This window comes from Salmo trutta, chromosome 30, assembly GCF_901001165.1.
Source record: "Salmo trutta chromosome 30, fSalTru1.1, whole genome shotgun sequence".
Taxonomy (NCBI): domain Eukaryota; kingdom Metazoa; phylum Chordata; class Actinopteri; order Salmoniformes; family Salmonidae; genus Salmo; species Salmo trutta.
The window spans coordinates 2,311,615-2,333,166 of NC_042986.1; the positions used below are offsets into that span (position 1 = coordinate 2,311,615).

The window sequence follows — 21,552 nt, forward strand, 5'->3', positions numbered from 1 at the left end:
TTGGAAATTGATCAACCTGTAGCTGACTCCTGGCACATCAGGCAGCTATGGGTCAATGGGCACTCCTAGCGCTAGTTACCGCACTGTTCTAAATACAGCCTCAACTCCGCACGTCTTCCAAAGACAGACGGCTTAAAAATAAATCACTCTGATTTGGCCCTAGTGGGTCTTCGGAAGTAGTACTCTCCTTCATGCCCTCTGACCATGAAAGGACGTGACTGGCCAAATCAATATGGCTGACAGCTATCCAGCTTTTTTCTTTTCATCATCACTAAAGAAAGGAGACAACGAGAGGAAACCTTTTTAAGAGTGCTAAGACACATGCATGTCTGTAACAAACTTGAGTTGCCTCCATCAACTCCACATTAGCAGACAAGACAGAACAGACAGTTTTGAAGTTAAGGAGGGTTTATTGATGCCAGGTGCTTTAGTGGAAGAAGGCCCAGTACCAAGGCCTGGTTGGAATTCACATCACACTGCCATGTGGCAGCTGTCCAGTAGAGCTGCGTGTGATTGTACTATAACATCACTCCTACATAATCGTTTGGAACTGGCTGAGGGGATGGATTTTCTCATTTGATTGTGGATCATTATAGTTTTGTCTGCGTTTCAATTAACTGTCAACAGTGTGTGCGTGCGCGTGCGCGTGCGTGTGGCCCCTAAAGAGACCGCTTCTTATGATGGTTCTAAAACATTGCATACCAGAAGCACACTGCCATGTTTAACACAGCACTTAAAGGAATACTCCCCCCAAATGCTTTTATCATATCGGCTGGACTTCTCTATATTGAAAGGTGTATGTCTGGAAAACTTGCTTGCTGACATGCAAAACATTTTGGAACTATATCAACAGTGGACTAAAGAAACAAATACCAAAAGATAGTTTTTGGGTGGAATTGGCCTTTAACTCATTCCACTCCACTCACAACGTGCACACTGCTTGCGAAACTGTCCGATGACACTAAATGCAGCCGTAGCTTCTTTATTGGTTTTCGACCAATCCTGAAGCCAGAACAGAATCTGCATGGCTCTCCATTGATAGTAATATCACAGCCTCGGACCTCGTTATTGATGATGATTGCTGCTGAGAAAATCAAACAAACGTCCCCTCGTTGAACCTTGGAAGACCGGCAAGATCGAGACCAATCCTTTACTGCTGCATCGATCCCTGACATTTTTACCCCTCTGTCCATCAGTGTTGTCTTTTCAAGTGTCCCTCTCGTGGAGTATAAGGCTGCTACTCAGCAGGGCCGTTTGTGTCATTCAATCACACTGTTACTGGTTAACAGCATGTTTTAGAAGGTGTGATTTTTACAGGACAAATAGAAACGTATCATGTAGAATAGACATTCTTCTTTGTCAAGGAGAATAGGCATTTGTGTCAGCTTTATGTATGATATTTCTATCTATAACATGACACCATTCTGAACACTAGCCCAGATATACTGGTATGGGAACAGTCCCTAGTGGCTGCTGTAGCTGTTACGGCTGGTACACCTTTAGCACTGAGGAGGAAAGCCTAATGGTTTAGATTGGGGAAATATAGTGCAAAAAGCTACATCCTTTAATACACGCCATGTTAATAGCACTCAGCACCTGTGAGCAATAACAACCCATTAAGTGTTTACACTGAATTAGACAGTATTATGATATTAATATCTAGTTCAACCTAAAATGTCAAATTCAAACCCGAACTGACCCACACACTGGCATACAGATAAAAAGGCCATAGAATGGAGTACAGGTCAGTTTTGTTTACCCATCCCTAATGGTTCAGGTGGAGTATTGAGGAGGGTTACATGATTCTAGACCTGGCCTAAGGGTACCTTCTACCCAGAAACTCATGAAATGGTGCTACTTGGTTCTGTTCATTAGAGCATGCAATCGAAAAACAATTTGCAACGAAGTTTGAAAATGTGCGATTCTTATTGATCCTATTCAGGTATTCCATCCCTCATACAGAATGTTTTTCTTCTGTTTGGTGCCTAATAAATATGACCCATATATTAACGCTACTTTTGTCCGCCAGGGCAAGAAGCTCCCGCCGAACATCGACGAAGACAACGAGGAGGGCGACGTGACGGATGAAGACAGCGCTGACGAGATGGAGGACGACTGCAAATTGATGAATGGAGATGTAAGGACCCCGCCCCTCCTCCTCCTCCCTCCATTTACCAATTTGAATCCCTCCATCTCTGCGGTCGATCTATTCTATATTGAAAATAATACAATATACAATACAGACTGAAGTATACTGTATTGTATATTGTGCAGGATGTTTGTTCCTAATTGGAGTCTAGAAACAACCCAAGTGTGTTTGTCGCTGTTATTATTGAATCGTTATCTGTGCTGGTAAATGTGCGTGCGTGATTGTGGGCATGCATGTTTATGTCAGGGATATGTTTTCCGTTCCTGTTTGTACTTCATGAATGATGTCTCAATTAAGCATTACCCCCTGTCTGCTGTGGCCCCCTCCTCATGTCTCGTCTTCTCTGTCGTAAAGCTCTGTTGTTCCCTCTGTGTACCTATCTACTCCCTCTCTTCTCCTATCTCTTTCTCTCTACCGCATTCTGAAGTGGAAGGTACTATAAAACGTGGTCATTCTCAGACTTCTTTAAACATCACCCCACCCCAATCATATCCTGTTTAACATCACCTATGTGCACACTACGCCTGTAACTCTGCTGTCCAATGCCAGTGCCGAGCTATTTATGAAACCATAGAAATAGAATCGTTAGAAGGCACATAGAACCTAGGGAATTCTATTTTTGTATGAAACCTTAGTCAAAGTTTGAAGCTTTACTATCACCAGTGGTGTCATTTTTAGGATACGTCCCAATATATCTCAATGGTTGCTTCTCCTCGTCTCCTTTCCCTCCTCACTGATATGACAAGATAGTTGTCATTAATTCCATTCCAGTTAGTAGTCCTGAAGGAAAATATGTTCTAAATATTATGTATATTATGTGGAAGGAAACAATTTAAGACTACTTGGATAATATAGCTATTGACTATGTACATCTCTTTTGATAAAAAAAAGGCATAAACTTGCTAGTTACTTGTATCTTAGGACGTTGTCTATGTACATGTTGAGACCGATGACAGGAGTTTGTTTGTGGTGTAACTCTCCCATCTAGTGGTAGATGCTTGCAAGTGGTTTCAGGTCCAACTTCCATAGTGCTCTCTTTTGACACTATATACTGAGGAGACGGAACATTTCCGTGACATAGACTGATCATGTGAAAGCTATGATACCTTATTGATGTCACTTAAATTAGTGTAGACCAGGTAATCCCAAACTGGGGTACGCGTAATGCCGTCGGGAGTACACCAAATAAAAATGTGGTTCACATTTATTTTTTTACTCACATTTTCAAACAGTCCATTTATATTTTCCAACGGGGCTATACATGAGGTGAGGTTTTTTTCTCGCCTGAGTAGCCTCGTTTCACTGCCAAAAATAAAATTAAACCATCTAGTGTTCAGCGAAATAACAACACACTGTCAAATACAGGTAGCCTACTAATTAACATTCAATCACATTAACCGTTACTCTTTCGTGGGTTCACTCTTGTGCAGACATTTAGAAACGGAGCATGACACTTTGAAAACAAGCCACAGGAGTTTTTTGAGCGACAATATAGACTTTCGAGTCATAAGACATGTATAAAAGCAACAGATACCATTAATAAGAAGGGGCTAGAAGTGTCTTATATGGTGAGCTACTGAGTGGTTAGGACAGGCAAGCCCCATACTATTGTGGAGGACTTCATTCTTCCTGCTGCCCGCGGATATGGCTGGGACAACACTGGGGGAAAAGGCCCAAAAACTATACAGACAATGTCTTCATCAAGCAACACTGTTTCACGATGCATCAGTGACATGGTAGGAGATGTTTTGAAACAATTACTGCTTCGCATACAAGCCAGTGAATTAGCTGTGTGGAAAAGTACTGGACAGCTTTGTGACATCATATGGACTTTGGTGGTCAAGATGTGTTTGTATCTGTACTGATGGTGCAAGAGCCATGACAGGGAAATATAGTGGAGTGGAGTGGTAACTCGCGTGCAAGCAGTTGCTCCCAATGCCACTTGGGTACACTGCAGCATCCACCGAGAGGCTCTTGCTGCCAAGAGAATGCCTGACAGCTTGAAAGACGTTTTGGACACCACAGTGAAAATGGTTAACTTTGTTAAAGCAAGGCCCCTGAACTCTCGTGTATTTTCTGCATTATGCAGTGATATGGGCAGCGACCATGTAACACTTTTACAACATACAGAAGTGCGCTGGTTATCAAGGGGCAAAGTTTTGACACATTTTTTGGAATTGAGAGACAAGCTGAAAGTTTTCTTTACTGACCATAATTTTCACTTGTCTGACCTCTTGCATGATGACGAGTTTCTCACACGACTGGCCTATCTGGGTGATGTTTTTTCTCGCCTGAATGATCTGAATCTAGGATTAGAGGGATTCTCCGCAACTATATTCAATGTGCGGGACAAAATTGAGGATATGATTAAGAAGTTGGAGCTCTTCTCTGTCTGCATTAACAAGGACAACACACAGGTCTTTCCATCATTGTATGATTTTTTTTGTGTGTAAATTAACTCAAGCTTACGGACAATGTCAAATGTGATATAGTGAAGCACCTAAGTGAGTTGGGTGCGCAATTACGCAGGTACTTTCCTGAAACGGTCAACACAAATAACTGGATTCGTTATCCTTTCATGCCCTGCCACTTACCGATATCTGAACAAGAGAGCCTCATCGAAATTGCAACAAGCTGTTCTGTGAAAATTTATTTAAATCAGAAGCCACTGCCAGATTTCTGGATAGGGCTGCGCTCAGAGTTTCTTGCCTTGGGAAATCGCGCTGTTAAGATGCCTTTTGCAACCACGTACCTATGTGAGAGTGGATTCTCAGCCCTCACTAGCATGAAAACTAAATACAGGCACAGACTGTGTGGAAAATAATTTAAGACTGAGACTCTCTCCAATACAACTCCACATTGCAGAGTTATGTGCATCCTTTCAAGCACATCATTTCACAATTTTTGATGAACAAATAAAGTTTTATATGTAAGATGGCTAAATAAAGAGCAAAATGATTGATTATTATTATTTGTGCACTGGTCATATAAGAGCTCTTTGTCACTTCCCACGAGCCGGGTTGTGACAAAAACTCACACTAATTTTTGTGTTAAATAAATGTATCGTATAGTGTGTGTGGCAGGCTTACAATGATGGCAAAAAAACATGATGGCAAAATTTGAGAGTGCGCTGACCCTGTTGCTAGAGGGGGTATGCAGCTGGAGGTTGAATGTTTGAAGGGGTAGGGGACTATAAAAAGTTTGGGAACCACTGGATGAAGGAGAGGAGACAGGTTAAAGAAGGGTTTGTAAGCCTTGAGACAATTGAGACATGGATTGTGTATGTGTGCCGTTCAGATGGTGAATGGGCAAAACAACAGTTTCAAGTTGCTTTGAACAGGGTGTGCCATGTGCACCGGTTTGTGTCAAGAACAGCAATGCTGCTGGGTTTTTCACACTCAACAGTTTCCCGTGTGTATCAAGAATGGTCCACCGCCCAAAGGACATCCAGCCAACTTGACACAATTGTGGGAAGCATTGGAGTCAACATGGGCCAGCGTCCCTCTTGAACGCTTTCAACACCTTGTAGAGTCTATGCCCCGATTAATTAAGTCTGTTCTGAGGGCAAAAGGGAGGGGGGTGAAACTCAATATTAGGAAGGTGTTCCTAATGTTTTGTATACTCAGTGTACATTAAATTACAATGAACAATAACACAATGCCTAAGGATTGCACACAAAATAGTTTGAATCCAATATGCATGTCATCAGTGTTCATAGAATTGTTTCTTTACTCTTTATCAAATAGTACATATCAGTACATTACAATATTCCAGATTGTCATATAAAACTAATCTCATTCTCAACCAATGAAATAGTAATGTTATATGCTGAAATATTCTGTGGTTTTAAATGGCACCCTGTTTCCTATAGTGCTCTAATTTTGTCCTGAGTCTTATGGGGGGGTATTTAGGCATAACATCAGTGTTTTTTCCACATAAAAGTATCTACAATTTTTTTTTCTACAGTAGTGTACATGTTGTCTTTTCTCTGACATATTGCATGACCATTGACCAACCATTTATTTTGTCAATCAGAACAAAAGGAAAATGTCTTTCTTTGTTGCAATATATGGTTGTACTTAGACCCTGTAATTCTCTCTCGCCCCCCCCCCTTTCTTCACCTTCCTCTCCCTCTTATCTCTCCCCCTCGTTCCCTCCCCTTCTCTCTCTCTCTCCCTCCTTTACCCTCACTCTCTCTCCCCCATCCCATCCCTCCCAGACATCCATGACCAGGAAGCAGGTAGAGAACGTGGCTAAGAAGAAGCTGGACAACCTGCTGAAGGAGTCTAAGATCCGCGACCGGGAGGACCCAGACAGCTTCACCATCGCCACCCTGTCCCCCACGGGGAAGCCCACCGATCAGTCAGCCTCCAAGGTAACAACCACGGCTCTGTAGACTAGAACTGGGTTCATATTCTATACTCTGAGTGTTTGCTTTAACCTGCCTGGACTTTTCTGTTCGCTCCATTGCAACAGGCATGCTCATTCAAGCACAAATCCAGAATTTTAAATGATTTAAAATAGTACTTGAACCCCCAGGTCTGTTGTAGACAGTGAAGAAATGTAGGCTACCGCACGCACATCCAACGGGGGTGTGAGTGGAGTGAGAGCCTCTGCACACTTATTCTGTCAGGGTTGTACTACCACTGTAAGTAATATAACGGGACATTTTGTTAAGTACCACTGTAAGCCTGAGAAGCAACACTTATATAACACTTATATAAGTATTCTGGGAAAACGTTATTGTTTTCGCTGAGACAATTGTTCTGTTCCTCCCCTTTCTCTTATGGCAGAGATGCCCAGCATTGTAATTAAGCCCTCTGTCTGTCTCTCTGTCTCTCTCTCTCTGTCTCTCTCTGTCCCTCTCTCTTGCTGTCTCTCTGTCTCTCGCTCTCCTAATCATGATAAACATTAAGTAGTGGGGCCTAGCAGCAGCGGAGGGCTATGGCTGATTGAGGAGGCAATGCCTTCTACCCAGGGTGCCTAATGCAAGCAACAGTACACACATTCTCACATGCACGCATGCAAGCAACCACACACGCATATACACACACACACACACACACACACACACACACACACACACACACACACACACACACACACACACAGGCCAAATCAAATCAAATCAAATCAAATGTATTTATATAGCCCTTCGTACATCAGCTGAAATCTCAAAGTGCTGTACAGAAACCCAGCCTAAAACCCCAAACAGCAAGCAATGCATGTGAAAGAAGCACGGTGGCTGGGAAAAACTCCCTAGGAAAAACTCCTGAGAAAGGCCAAAAACCTAGGAAGAAACCTAGAGAGGAACCAGGCTATGAGGGGTGGCCAGTCCTCTTCTGGCTGTGCCGGGTGGATATTATAACAGAACATGGTCAAGATGTTAAAATGTTCGTAAATGACCAGCATGGTCAAATAATAATAATCATAGTAATTGTCGAGGGTGCAACAAGCACGTCCGGTGAACAGGTCAGGGTTCCGTAGCCGCAGGCAGAACAGTTGAAACTGGAGCAGCAGCATGGCCAGGTGGACTGGGGACAGCAAGGAGTCATCATGCCAGGTAGTCCTGAGGCATGGTCCTAGGGCTCAGGTCCTCCGAGAGAGAGAAAGAAAGAAAGAGAGAAAGAGAGAATTAGAGAGAGCATATTTACATTCACACAGGACACCGGATAAGACAAGAGAATACTCCAGATGTAACAGACTGACCCTAGCCCCCCGACACATAAACTACTGCAGCATAAATACTGGAGGCTGAGACAGGAGGGATCAGAAGACACTGTGGCCCCATCCGATGATACCCCCGGACAGGGCCAAACAGGCAGGATATAACCCCACCCACTTTGCCAAAGCACAGCCCCCACACCACTAGAGGGATATCTACAACCACCAACTTACCGTCCGAAGACAAGGCCGAGTATAGCCCACAAAGATGTCCGCCACAGCACAACCCAAGGGGGGGGGCGCCAACCCAGACAGGAAGACCACGTCAGTGGCTCAACCTACTCAAGTGACGCACCCCTCCCATGGACGGCATGGAAGAACACCAGTAAGTCAGTGACTCAGCCCCTGTAAAAGGGTTAGAGGCAGAGAATCCCAGTGGGAAGAGGGGAACCGACAAGACAGAGACAGCAAGGGCGGTTCGTTGCTCCAGCCTTTCCGTTCACCTTCACACTCCTGGGCCAGACTATACTTAATCATAGGACCTACTGAAGAGATAAGTCTTCAGTAAAGACTTAAAGGTTGAGACTGAGTCTGCGTCTCTCACATGGGTAGGCAGACCATTCCATAAAAATGGAGCTCTATAGGAGAAAGCCCTACCTCCAACCGTTTGCTTAGAAATTCTAGGGACAATTAGGAGGCCTGCGTCTTGTGACCGTAGCGTACGTGTAGGTATGTACGGCAGGACCAAATCGGAAAGATAGGTAGGAGCAAGCCCATGTAATGCTTTGTAGGTTAGCAGTAAAACCTTGAAATCAGCCCTTGCCTTAACAGGAAGCCAGTGTAGGGAGGCTAGCACCGGAGTAATATGATCAAATTTTTTGGTTCTAGTCAGGATTCTAGCAGCCGTATTTAGCACTAACTGAAGTTTGTTTAGTGCTTTATCCGGGTAGCCGGAAAGTAGAGCATTGCAGTAGTCGAGCCTAGAAGTAACAAAAGCATGGATTAATTTTTCTGCGTCATTTTTGGACAGAAAGTTTCTGATTTTTGCAATGTTACGTAGATGGAAAAAAGCTGTCCTTGAAGCAGTCTTGATATGTTCTTCAAAAGAGAGATCAGGGTCCAGAGTAACGCCGAGGTCCTTCACAGTTTTATTTGAGACGACTGTACAACCATCCAGATTAATTGTCAGATTCAACAGAAGATCTCTTTGTTTCTTGGGACCTAGGACAAGCATCTCTGTTTTGTCCGAGTTTAAAAGTAGAAAATTTGCAGCCATCCACTTCCTTATGTCTGAAACACAGGCTTCTAGCCAAGCGCGAATCAATTTCAATAAGGAGGACATTAGCATTCAAATGAGTCTCTAGGCATTGCTTATGTGAAGACAATAAACACGGTGAAGAAAATGGGTGTGTGTGTGTGTCTTCATAAATGTTTTAGAATGCCTCTACAAGTTATTGTCCATTGAAAGTGGGACCAAAAACGTATCACTTTGGAACTGGGCCGGTGTCTTTGTGGCAACAAAATATGTGTAAAGGAGGTGCTGAATTGTGTGTGTTTGTGTGCTCCTTCTCTTCCAGGGCAAAGGTGATGATGATGCAGACACAGGGGACGAAGCCATCCCCAGCACCAACAAGCGTCTAGGCAGGAGCTTCATGGGAAGTTTCTCCAAACGCAAGGTGGGCTTCATTCGCCACCCCACCTCCTCTTCCTCACTCTCTCCTCTCCTGTCCACCTTCCCAGGTCATCTTTCTTGGGTCATGTTCAGTAGGCCATAACATAGTGAAATGTTTTGATTCAACATAATGTTACAGTACTGATGGAAAACACTTTGGAGCAGCGGTGCTACTGTACCAACTGAACTTGTCTTATAAGAATGCTCATTTTTGTTTCTTCCGTTTAGAAGCATTTTGAAACGTTTCTGTTTTGTACCTGCTAAACACGACCCTGGTCTCCACTCCTGTCCTTAATTCCTGTTGTTATCTCAACATGATTGAATTTACCCCTCTTCTCATTCCATCCCATTCCATTTCATTAGTCTTTTGAGGAATGTCAGGTCAGGATCATGTCCCATTTAAAACATGTCCATTTAGATCCATGGCTGTTTGAAATCACACCCTGTATCACGGGTCAGCAACAGGCGGCCCACAGGTCAAAACCGGAACACAAGTGATTTTTTTGGGGGGCCCCCCAAAGTTTATAGTAAAAAAATATATATACACTGAGTGTACAAAACATTAGGAACAGCTTCCTAATATTGAGTTGCACCTCCTTTTGCCCTCAGAACAGCCTCAATTTGTCAGGGAATGGACTACAAGGTGTTGAAAGCATTTCAAAGGGATGCTGGCCTATGTTGACTCCAATGCTTCCCACAGTTGTGTCAAGTTGGCTGGATGTCCTTTGGGTGGTGGACCATTCTTGATACACACAGGAAACGGTTGAGCGTGAAAAACCCAGCAGTGTTGCAGTTCTTGACACATCCAAATCGGTGCGCCTGGCACCTACTACCATACACTGTTCAAAGGGACTTAAACCTTTTGTCTTGCCCATTTACCCTCTGAATGGCACACATACACAATCCATGTCTGAATTGTCTCAAGGCTTAAAAATTCTTCTTTACCTATCTCCTTCCCTTCATCTACACTGATTGAAATGGTCAGTCTATGTCATGGAAAGAACAGCTGTTCAAAATGTTTTGTATACTCAGTGTATATTTTAGTTTGGGTAAAAGAAATACTGTAAAATCAGCAGGAATTCAGATTTTTTTATTTAGGAAATATGTTCCCAAGTATTCCCATGAATAAAAAAGATATTGGTTTTTTGTGTCAATGTAATCAAAGTATGAAATCGTTGTTTTCAAATACCATTTTTAGTTGGGGTCAATTTGCAGTGTACAAATTATTATAATTATGTTCCGGCCCCGCGACCCTCCGCTCTGACAAAAATCAGCCCACGGCTAAATCTAGTTGCCTACCCCCCTAACCTAAAGGTTGACGGTGCCAAAATCTTGCCAATCCATTCATTATTCTATGAGTCAGAGTATCTGACATGCTTTCCAAATGTACATTTCATGCATATACGTTAGAACAAAGACCATCACAAATAGATTGACAATTTATTGAGTACGGAGACACATAGTAAAGGTGTCTCAGGCAGTATCTGAAGTATCTAAATATAGTGTAAGCTGCAGTACCAATCAATGTATATCAAGTACCGTGCAGGGCACAATCTTACAACGTTGCAGTCCAGAATTGAGAGCTTTACCATCTATGCCAAAAGCCTGAGCCTCTGATGGAGACTGTAGAACTGTCATCAACACATGCTTCAGTATTCCCCCTTCTCTCTAGGAGCATTTGTTTGCTGCCCAGGCCCATCGAAAGGATCCCACCTTGGTCACCAATGTAGCTGACCGATGTAGATGGGGATAAGTGCTTTAGCACAGTGTTTCCCAACTCCAGTCCTCAAATAACCTCAACAGCAGATATTTTTGTTGTTGCCCCGGACATCACTCCTCTTTCAACTCATTGAGGGCTTGATGATTAGTTGACAAGTTGAATCAGGTGTGCTTGTCCAGGGCTACAACAAAAATGTGTACAATTGAGGGTACTCGAGGACTGGAGTTGGGAAACACTGCCTTGGCAAAATGCAATCTGAAGCTTGTGTATTCCTGAGACGAGAACTCTACCATCTATGGCAAAATCCTGGGCTCCTGACGGGGACAATATAATTCTCCCCACTGCATGTTACAATAGTAAAATAATCTGTCACCTGAGGATCGGACCCTTTTTTCCCCCCAATTTTCCCCTAAAATGACATACTCAAATCATAATTGCCTGTAGCTCAGGACCTGAAGCAAGGATATGCATATTCTTGATACCATTTGAAAGGAAACACTTTGAAGTGTGTGGAAATGTGAAATTAATGTAGGAGAATATAACACATTAATTCTGGTAAAAGATAATACAAAGAAAAAACAGAGTTTTTTTAAACATTTTTTTTATAGTCTTTGAAATGCCAGAGAATTGTCAATGTAGGATTTAGGAAAATAGGCGCAATTTAGGTTTTGGCCACTAGATGGCAGCAGGGTATGTGAAAGTTTTAGACGGATCAAATCAAATGTTATTTGTCACATGCCCCGAATACAGCAGTTGTAGACCTTACAGTGAAATGCTTACTTACAAGCCCTTAACCAACAATGCAGTTTTTAGAAAATACCTAAAAAAGTAAGCGATAAGAATAACAAATAATTAAAGAGCAGCAGTAAATAACAATAGCGGAGCTATATACAGGGGTACCGGTACAGAGTCAATGTGCGGGGGCACTGGTGTTGAGGTAATGGAGGTAATATATACATGTAGGTAGAGTTATTAAAGTGACTATGCATAGATAATAACAGAGAGTTGCAGCAGCGTAGAAGAGGGGGTGGGGCAATGCAAATAGTCTGGGTAGCCATTTGATTAGATGTTCAGGAGTCTTATAGCTTGGGGGTAGAAACTGTTTAGAAGCCTCTTGGACGTAGGGCCTTCCTCTGACACCGCCTGGTATAGAGGTCCTGGATGACAGGAAGCTTGGCCCCAGTGATGTACTGGGCCGTACGCACTACTCTCTGTAGTGCCTTGCGGTCTGAGGCCGAGCAATTGCCATACCAAGCGGTGATGCAACCCGTCAGGATGCTCTCGATGGCGCAGCTGTAAAACCTTTTGAGGATCTGAGGACCCATGCCAAATCTTTTCAGTCTCCTGAGGGGGAATAGGTTTTGTTGTGCCCTCTTCACGACTGTCTTGGTGTGTTTGGACCATGTTAGTTTGTTGGTGATGGGGACGCCAAGGAACTTGAAGCTCTCAACCTGCTCCACTACAGCCCCGTCGATGAGAATGGGGGAGTGCTCGGTCCTCCTTTTCCTGTAGTCCACAATAATCTCCTTTGTCTTGATCACGTTGAGGGAGAGGTTATTGTCCTTGCACCACACGGTCCAGGTCTCTGACCTCCTCCCTATAGGCTGTCTCATCGTTGTCGGTGATCAGGCCTACCGCTGTTGTGTCATCGACAAACTTAATGATGGCGTTGGAGTTGTGCCTGGCCATGCTGTCATGAGTGAACAGGGAGTACAGGAGGGGACTAAGCACGCACCCCTGTTGAACGCTGAGCTGTAGTCAATGAATAGTATTCTCACATAGGTGTTCCTTTTGTCCAGGTGTGAAAGGGCAGTGTGTAGTGCAATAGAGATTGCATCATCTGTGGATATGTTGGGGCGGTATGCAAATTGGAGTGGGTCTAGGGTTTCCAGGATAATGGTGTTGATGTGAGCCATGACCAGCCTTTCAAAGCATTTCATGGCTACAGATGTGAGCGTTATGGGTCGGTAGTCATTTAGGCAGGTTACCTTAGTGTTCTTGGGCACAGGGATTATGGTGGTCTGCTTGAAACGTGTTGGTATTACAGACTCAGACAGAGAGAGGTTGACAATGTCAGTGAAGACACTTGCCAGTTGGTCAGTGCATGCTCAGAGTACACATCCTGGTAATCCGTCTGGCCCTGCGGCCTTGTGAATTTTGACCTGTTGAAATGTCTTACTCACATCAGATGCGGAGAGCGTGATCACACAGTCGCCCAGAACAGCTGATGCTCTCATGCATGTTTCGGTGTTACTTGCTTCAAAGTGAGCATAGAAGTTGTTATTTAGCTCATCTGGTAGGCTCGAGTCACTGGGCAGCTCTCGGCTGTGCTTCCCTTTGTAGTCTGTAATAGTTTGCAAGCCCTGCCACATCCTATGAGCGTCGGAGCCGGTGTAGTACGATTCAATCTTAGTCCTGTATTGACACTTTGAATGTTTGATGGTTCGTCGGAGGGGATAGCGGGATTTCTTATAAGCTTCGGAGTTAGAGTCCCGCTACTTGAAAGCGGCAGCTCTACCCTTTAGCTCAGTGCGGATGCTGCCTGTAATCCATGGCTTCTGGTTGGGGTATGTACGTACGGTCACTGTGGGGATGACATCATCGATGCAATTATTGATGAAGCCAATGACAGCTGTGGTGTACTCCTCAATGCCATCAGAAGAATCCCGGAACATATTCCAGTCTGTGCTAGCAAAACAGTCCTTAAGTTTAGCATCTGCTTCATCTGACCACTTTTTTTTAGACCGAGTCACTGGTGCTTCCTGCTTTAATTTTTGCAGATTTCTTTTTAATCCAAGGAATCATTGCATTTCTGTTCAAAATATTGTATCAAGACTGTCCAAATGTGCCTAATTGGTTTATGAATACATTTTCAAGTTCATAACTGTGCACTCTCCTCAAACAATAGCATGGTATTCTTTCATTGTAATACCTACTGTAAATTGAACAGTGCAGTTAGATTAACAAGAATTTAAGATTTCTGGCCATATCAGATATGTCTATGTCCTGGGAAATGTTCTTGTTACTTACAACCTCATGCTAATCACATTAGCCTACATTAGCTCAACTGTCTCACGTGGGGGACGAGGACGCCATACCTGTAGAGGTTAAACTGATTCTACATTAGTCTTCGAGATGCTCAAACAAGCATGTGTATCTTCAACTCTATAATGCACTACACTGTGCAAGACAAAAAAACAACGAAAAGACAACAGGCAGATGCATACATGGTCCCAATGTCTAAATGGTGACGCGGGGCTAGTTCAAACTGCAGTAGTATGGTTCTCCTCACAGGTGAGAGAATCAGCCCATGCTTGGTCAAAAGCACTTGGTTGATCTCTGGGGGCTGGACACAGGAGAGCTGAATAGATTATGTGAGACAAAAGTGAAAGACAAAAAAATAAATCATCACAGCAAATGAATGGAGTTTGTGAGCTAGATAATGAACATCAGTCTGATGTTCATCAGTCTGAGGCAGGGTGCTCTGCAATCGTCCTACTCCAACTATTGACAGGGTTATGTGGCATTTCTTATTTGTCAGTATGTATGAAATTAGTGGGTCCTGCCTTGATGACTGTATTAGATTTACACTACTTGTCCTACAGATTTATGTCATCTTAAATTATTACTTGGAATAAACTAATAGCTAAATGACATGCTAGCTAGTGATAACGCTATCTGCTCCTGCTAGCTAGCAACATATCTACTTGTTGTAACTAGCTAGCCAACTAGCAAGATAACTAACTACATTACTTGTTCTAAGTTGATTTGATTCAATTTTGAGTCATTTTACAGCTCGTATTGATGGTATCACGTTTCTATAACTAAATAGTCAGATTATAAATAAAAAAGATTTGATAGAAGTTTGTCGGACAGAGATCGTTCTCAAGATGTCACCAGCTGTCTACTACTTTAGGTAAGGATTACGTGATTGGCAGACTTGATCATCAGAGAGAGTACCATGGATGATGCACCATTTTTGATGGGTTTACAGTTTAGTACTCGACGGCGTTTGCCTTTTTCTTCTTCTTTAAAGTTTTACACCTATTGGTGTATTGCCACCACCTACTGTACAGTGTGTTCTTCTTTGATATTATTGCAGTCCACAAACAAATGCAATAGGTGCATGCCGGCGCCTACTGTTTTAGCTGTATATCAGCCCAAATAATTCACAAAATAAATCTAAACTTAATAAACTAAACAAAACTCAGTGTACTCCTTTATTCAGATTCAACTGCCAACACCCATCCCTACAGGCTGTGGGGCCTGAGAGGGGACACCATCTTTGGACAGTATTCTTTGCAATGTTTCGGCAGTGAAGTCCTGGAAACCGTAAATACTATTATGTCCAGTTTCTTGGACACCGTAAAATCCACCTTCTTCACATCACTATATCAGTTTTCCTCAACTGTTGAACAACACTCTGAATCTCCACAGTCTGCTGAGCATCCACCACCATATCTTCAGCTCCCCTCGCTCCTTAAACTATTTCACGTGCCTCTGTGCAGGAGACCTGCTCTATATCCCTGACCCTTGCCACTACATACTCCTTTACCCTAGCCGGGGAATTGGGGCGGCATAAGCTTGTCCAGCTAGCGAACGTAAACGTTTTTTTTTTAAATCAAGAATTGACATTGCCAACTAACGGAAATGTGTTCTGAATAAATAAATATACACTATGTAAAAACCAGCTCCTCCCTCGACACAGATTGATCATCTTGAAAACTAAAGCAGATAGCTTGCTTCGGCCCACCACTTAAGCTCATCCCTAGAAACTTTAGTGCATTGGTGCTGTTGTGACTGTATTGTGACCTTCTCCCCTCCAGAAAAAGGCGGCCAAGCTGAAGAAGACCAACAGTCTTGAGGACACTGACACGGACCAGGAGAGCACCAGCATGGCCTCCCGCGCCCCATTACACCACAGCAGGTACTGTTACCGTAGAGGCACGGTCTGTTTCCATAGAGACATGAACTATTACCATAGATACTTAGAAGAGAGTGGTGCCGAAGGAGATGGCTGCGGTTTTACGATCCCGTAACCAATTGTGCTATTGCGTATGTTTTTTTGTGTTATTTGTAACTTATTTTGTACATAATGTTTCTGCCACCGTGTGGCAGGGCTTCCGTTCAACACCATAGTAATCTCAAAGCTCATCACTAAGCTAAGGACCCTGGGACTAAACACCTCCCTCTGCAACTGGATCCTGGACTTCCTGAGGGCCGCCCCCAGGTGGTAAGGGTAGGCAACAACACATCCGCCACGCTGATCCTCAACACTGAGGGGTGCACTCTTAGGTGTGCGTGCTTAGGGTTGTGTGCTCCTGTACTCCCTGTTCACTCATGACTGCATGGCCAGGCACGACTCCAACACCATCATCAAGTTTGCCGATGACACATGGTAGTGGTAGGCCTGATCACCAACAACGATGAGACAGCTTATAGGGAGGAGGTCAGAGACCTGGTCGTGTGGTGCCAGGACAACAACCTCTCCCTCAACGTGATCAAGACAAAGGAGATGATTGTTGACTACAGGAAAAGGAGCACGTCCCCATTCTCATCGACAGGGCTGCAGTGGAGCAGGTTGAGAGCTTCAAGTTCCTTGGTGTCCCCATCACCAACAAACTATCATGGCCCAAACACACCAAGACAGTCGTGAAGAGGGCACGACAAAGCCTATTCCCCCTCAGGACACTGAAAAGATTTGGCATGGGTCCTCAGATCCTCAATGGTTCTACAGCTGCGCCATCGAGAGCATCATGACGGGTTGCATCACCGCCTGGTATGGCAACTGCTCGCCTTCAGACCACAAGGCACTACAGAGGGTAGTGTGTACGGCCCGGTACATCACTGGGGCCAAGTTTCCTGCCATCCAGGAACTCTGTACCAGGTGGTGTCAGATGAAGGCCCTAAAAATTGTCAAAGACTCCAGCCACCCTAGTCATAGACTGTTCTCTCTGCTACCGCATGGCAAGCGGTACCGGAGCGCCAAGTCTAGGTCCAAAAGGCTTCTTAACAGCTTCTACCCCCAAGCCATAAGACTCCTGCACAGCTAATCAAAGGGCTACCCAGACCCCTCTTTTACGCTGCTGCTACTCTCTGTTTATTATCTATGCATAGTCACTTTAACTCTACCTACATGTACATATTACCTCAATTACCTCGACTAACCGGTACCCCCGCACATTGACTCTGTACCGGTACCCCCTGTATATAGCCTCGCTATTGTTATTTTACTGCTGCTGTGTAATTATTTGTTAGTTTTAGTTTTCAATTTTTTACTTAAAACTTCTTAAAGCATTGTTGGTTAATGGCTTGTAGTAAGTAAGCAGCATTTCATTGTACCTGTTGTATTCGGAGCATGTGACAAATAACATTTGATTGGATTTGATTTAATTTTAGAGACATGAAATGTTCCCATATAGACATGGGCCATGTCCTAATACACATAACTAGATAGTAGGCCATTTTGAGTATGTGAAAAATTCTGTTTTATACTTTATGAAATTTCGAAAGTCTTTAAATGCTTTACTTTACTTTAAATGCCTGGATGTCATACTGATTTTGACTTTTCACCTAGTAGAATTTTCACCTAGTAGTTTTTTCACACCCACGTGTGTTCGATAACAGCTGATAATCAGAATAGGGGACGCGTTCTACAAAAATGAACAAGTTGTGGGGAATAAGCACGATTGGGCATTCGATGATGCCTTCTAAGTATGAATGAGTACCACTATGTTGATATGTGTTGCTTACTGTATACGTTTTTTACTAAACAGTATGTTCTATATAGTATGCAGTACGATTACGACACAGTATGCAGTTTAACAGTTTAAGTAAGTAGCAGGCAAGTCAGATTTCCGACTTGGCCATGGGCTGTTACTTCAGAGACATGGGCTGTTACCATTGTGACATGTTACACCTGCACCACAGCAGGTACATCGCAGCATGTACTACATAGCAGGTTACCATTGAAACGCTCTGTACAACAATACTGTAAGCCTAGACGTACCAGAGCACTGTCCCACTGGCTCACTGGTTGTTTTCCTGCAGGAAGAAGAAGACCATGAAGCTGTCCAGGGCTCTGTCAGACCTGGTCAAATACACCAAGTCAGTGGGCGTCTCCGACATAGAGACACAAGGTGAGCACGGATAACAAACCCAACCGGAAACTGCTTTACTATACGGATACTGACCCCAGAGACAGTAGTAGGATTAGAGAAGAATGGAATGTACCTGTTGTTAAAGTGTTCACAGTCCAATTCAGACAAAGGAGTCTTTCTTTTTGTGTGTTGATTTGTTTTATCACCAAGCCAACATAAAGGATTTAGTTGTCTGTGTGTCTGTTTGTATGCACGTGTGTCTTATGTTTGTGTACTATGTGTGTGTCTTCCAGCCACGAGCTCCAGTTGGCAGGTGTCTTCTCTAAGCGAGACCAAGGCCCACCAGATAATGCAACAGAAAGCCGCCACCTTCATCCACTTCAACCAGCGGCAGCTCTCACGCATCTACCCCTCCTCCTACCGTGTGGACTCTTCCAACTTCAACCCACAGCCCTTCTGGAATGCTGGATGCCATCTGGGTATGGGGGGGTCCATTTCCATATAAAAACCTTGTTTGATAATGTAGAGTTGGACTTCGCCCCCCCCCTACATGTACAGATTACCTCAACTAGCATGTACCCCCTGCACACTGACTCGGTACCGGTGCCCCCTGTATATAGCCTCCACACTGACTCGGTACCGGTACCCCCTGTATATAGCCTCGTTATTGTTATTCTTATTGTGTTACTTTTTATTATTACTTTTTATTTTAGCCTACTTGGTAAATATTTTCTTCTTCTTGAACTCCACTGTTGGTTAAGGGCTTGTAAAGTAAGCATTTCACTGTAAAGTCTACACTTGTTGTATTCGGTGCATGTGACAAATAAAGTTTGATTTGATTTAGTTGAATTCCAGCTTCCCTGTGGCTGGCCTTCCCTGTGCCTCAGTTGGTAGAGCATGGTGTTTGCAACGCCAGCATGGTGTGTGCAACGCCAGGGTTGTTTGTTCGATTCCCACGGGGGGCCAGTACAAAAGAAAATGCATGAAATGAAATGTATGAAATGTATGCATTCACTACTGTAAGTCGCTCTGGATAAGAGCGTCTGCTAAATGACGTAAATGTAAATGTAATTCTCCAATGGCTGCTCATGCGGACAGAATATGGTTCCGTTTGCCCCCAGATTTTCTGAGTTTCTAAGCTTAATTAAAAATGTTTTGGTTTGTGTGATTTTCAGTGGCATTGAACTACCAGTCGGAGGGGAGAGTGCTCCAGCTGAACCGAGCCAAGTTCAACAGCAACGGCAACTGTGGCTACATCCTAAAGCCGGCCTGTATGTGTGAAGGTGGGCAGCAGCATCCTCCCATTGATTTCATAGCAAAACAACTACAGGGCCATATTCACAAGTGCACACCGTAGCAAAAAGTTTTGCAACAGAAATGAAAATAAGCATTTCTTATTGGACAAGTTTAGGTTGTCGCTCCCTGTTTCAGTCTGTTTTCTTTCGTTTGGTGCCTCGTGAGTACAACCCAGGTATCTAACAGAGGAAAGAGTGAGAGGGTTTTTGTACCTCCGTCCCTCCTGTAGGTGTCTTTAACCCTATGATGGAGGACCCGTTGCCGGGGCAGATGAAGAAACAACTGGTGCTGAAGATCATCAGCGGGCAACAGCTGCCCAAGCCCAAAGACTCCATGCTGGGGGACAGAGGAGAGGTGATGATTTATTTTTCACAAATTATTTTAGATACAGATTTCAAATATATGCCGAAAATCCATCCTTCAAAGGACCTTTTTATCGATTTCATTTGAGGAAGATCATATACTTGGACCAAAATTACACAGAATGTCCCTATTACTAATACTGCTACTACATTGGCTGTTTTGGTGAAGCCTCTTAACTTCTGTATGTCTGTCCCTGTCTGTCTGTGGGTCAGATTATCGACCCCTTTGTGGAGGTGGAGATCATTGGTCTGCCAGTGGACTGCTGTAAGGAACAGACCAGGGTGGTGGATGACAATGGTGAGTACGCTTGGATAAAAAGTTGGCTAAATGTGCATTGCACCCTCTACTTGTCCTTTACGTTCGGTTAAGTCAGGTGTTTCGTTTTTTTGGTTGCACTTGTCTCGGCGTGTGTGTGTGTCATGGATAATTGATGAGGTTGGCACCGAAGCAATGCACTTTACAGCACCACTGGGTCCACACACACACACACACACACACACACACACACACACACACACACACACACACACACACACACACACCCCTGAATTATTCATGACTGCTGAGCCAGCGCTCTAACTCGTCTCTCTCTATCTCTCTCACTCCCTCTCTCCTGCTCTTTTTCACTGTCCATATCTCTCCCACTCTCTGCCCATCTCAATCTGTGTCTTCACCGCTCTCCCTCTTTCTCTACCTCCCTCTTTCTCGCTCTCTCTGTCCATTTCTATATTTTCTCTCACACTTCACTTCTTCCCCACACCTTCTCTTGCTTCATCCCTCTCCTCCCCCCTCTCCCTTCCCCTCTCTCCTCCCTCTCTCCTGTCCTTCCTCCCTCTCTCTCTCTCTCTCTCTCTCTCTCTCTCTCTCTCCTCTCCTCTACAGGCTTTAACCCCATGTGGGAGGAGACACTGGTGTTCACGCTGCACATGCCCGAGCTGGTGCTGGTCCGTTTCCTGGTGTGGGACCACGACCCTATCGGCCAGGACTTCATTGGCCAGCGCACCATTGCCTTCAACAGCATGATACCAGGTACCTACCTACATCCTCCTCCTTCTGCACTCCACCAAACCCTCAACCGCTGCTCAGGGCTCCCAAGTGGCGCAGCAGTCTAAGGCACTGCATCTCAGTGCTAGAGGCGTCACTACAGACACCCTAGTTCGATTCCAGGCTGTATCACAACCGGCTGTGATTGGGAGTCCCATAGTGTGGCGCACAATTGGCCCAGCATCGTCCGGGTTTGGCCGGTGTAGGCCGTCATTGTAAATAAGAATTTGTTCTTAACTGACTTGCCTGGACTATTGTGTTAGTATAGGCTATGTATGTTATGTGTTTGTTATTATAAACTGGGTGGATTGAGCCCTGAATGCGGATTGGCTGAAAGCTGTGGTATGTCAGAGCATATACCACGGGTATGACAAAACAATACTTGTTACTGTTCTAACCCAAAATAGTTTATAATAGCAGCAAGGTACCTCGGAGGTTTGTGGTATATGGCCAATATACCATGGCCAATGGCTGTATCCAGGCACTCATGCATAAGAACAGCCATTAGTGATGGTATATTGGCCATATATACTTGATACTTAAG

General features: G+C 44.1%; 1 protein-coding gene across 7 annotated transcripts in view; it reads left to right on the top strand.

Annotated features, from left to right (window-relative positions):
• Positions 1-21,552, top strand: part of LOC115168947 (1-phosphatidylinositol 4,5-bisphosphate phosphodiesterase eta-2) — a 178,744-nt gene that overhangs the window by 135,378 nt on the left and 21,814 nt on the right. For all 7 annotated transcript variants that reach the window (XM_029724498.1, XM_029724497.1, XM_029724502.1 and 4 more), the window contains 10 exons: positions 2,030-2,137; positions 6,369-6,524; positions 9,391-9,489; positions 16,032-16,132; positions 18,256-18,344; positions 18,599-18,784; positions 19,481-19,588; positions 19,831-19,955; positions 20,177-20,261; positions 20,847-20,993. In XM_029724498.1, coding sequence (XP_029580358.1) covers positions 2,030-2,137; positions 6,369-6,524; positions 9,391-9,489; positions 16,032-16,132; positions 18,256-18,344; positions 18,599-18,784; positions 19,481-19,588; positions 19,831-19,955; positions 20,177-20,261; positions 20,847-20,993 — 1,204 coding nt within the window. The remainder of the gene's footprint in view (positions 1-2,029; positions 2,138-6,368; positions 6,525-9,390; positions 9,490-16,031; positions 16,133-18,255; positions 18,345-18,598; positions 18,785-19,480; positions 19,589-19,830; positions 19,956-20,176; positions 20,262-20,846; positions 20,994-21,552) is intronic.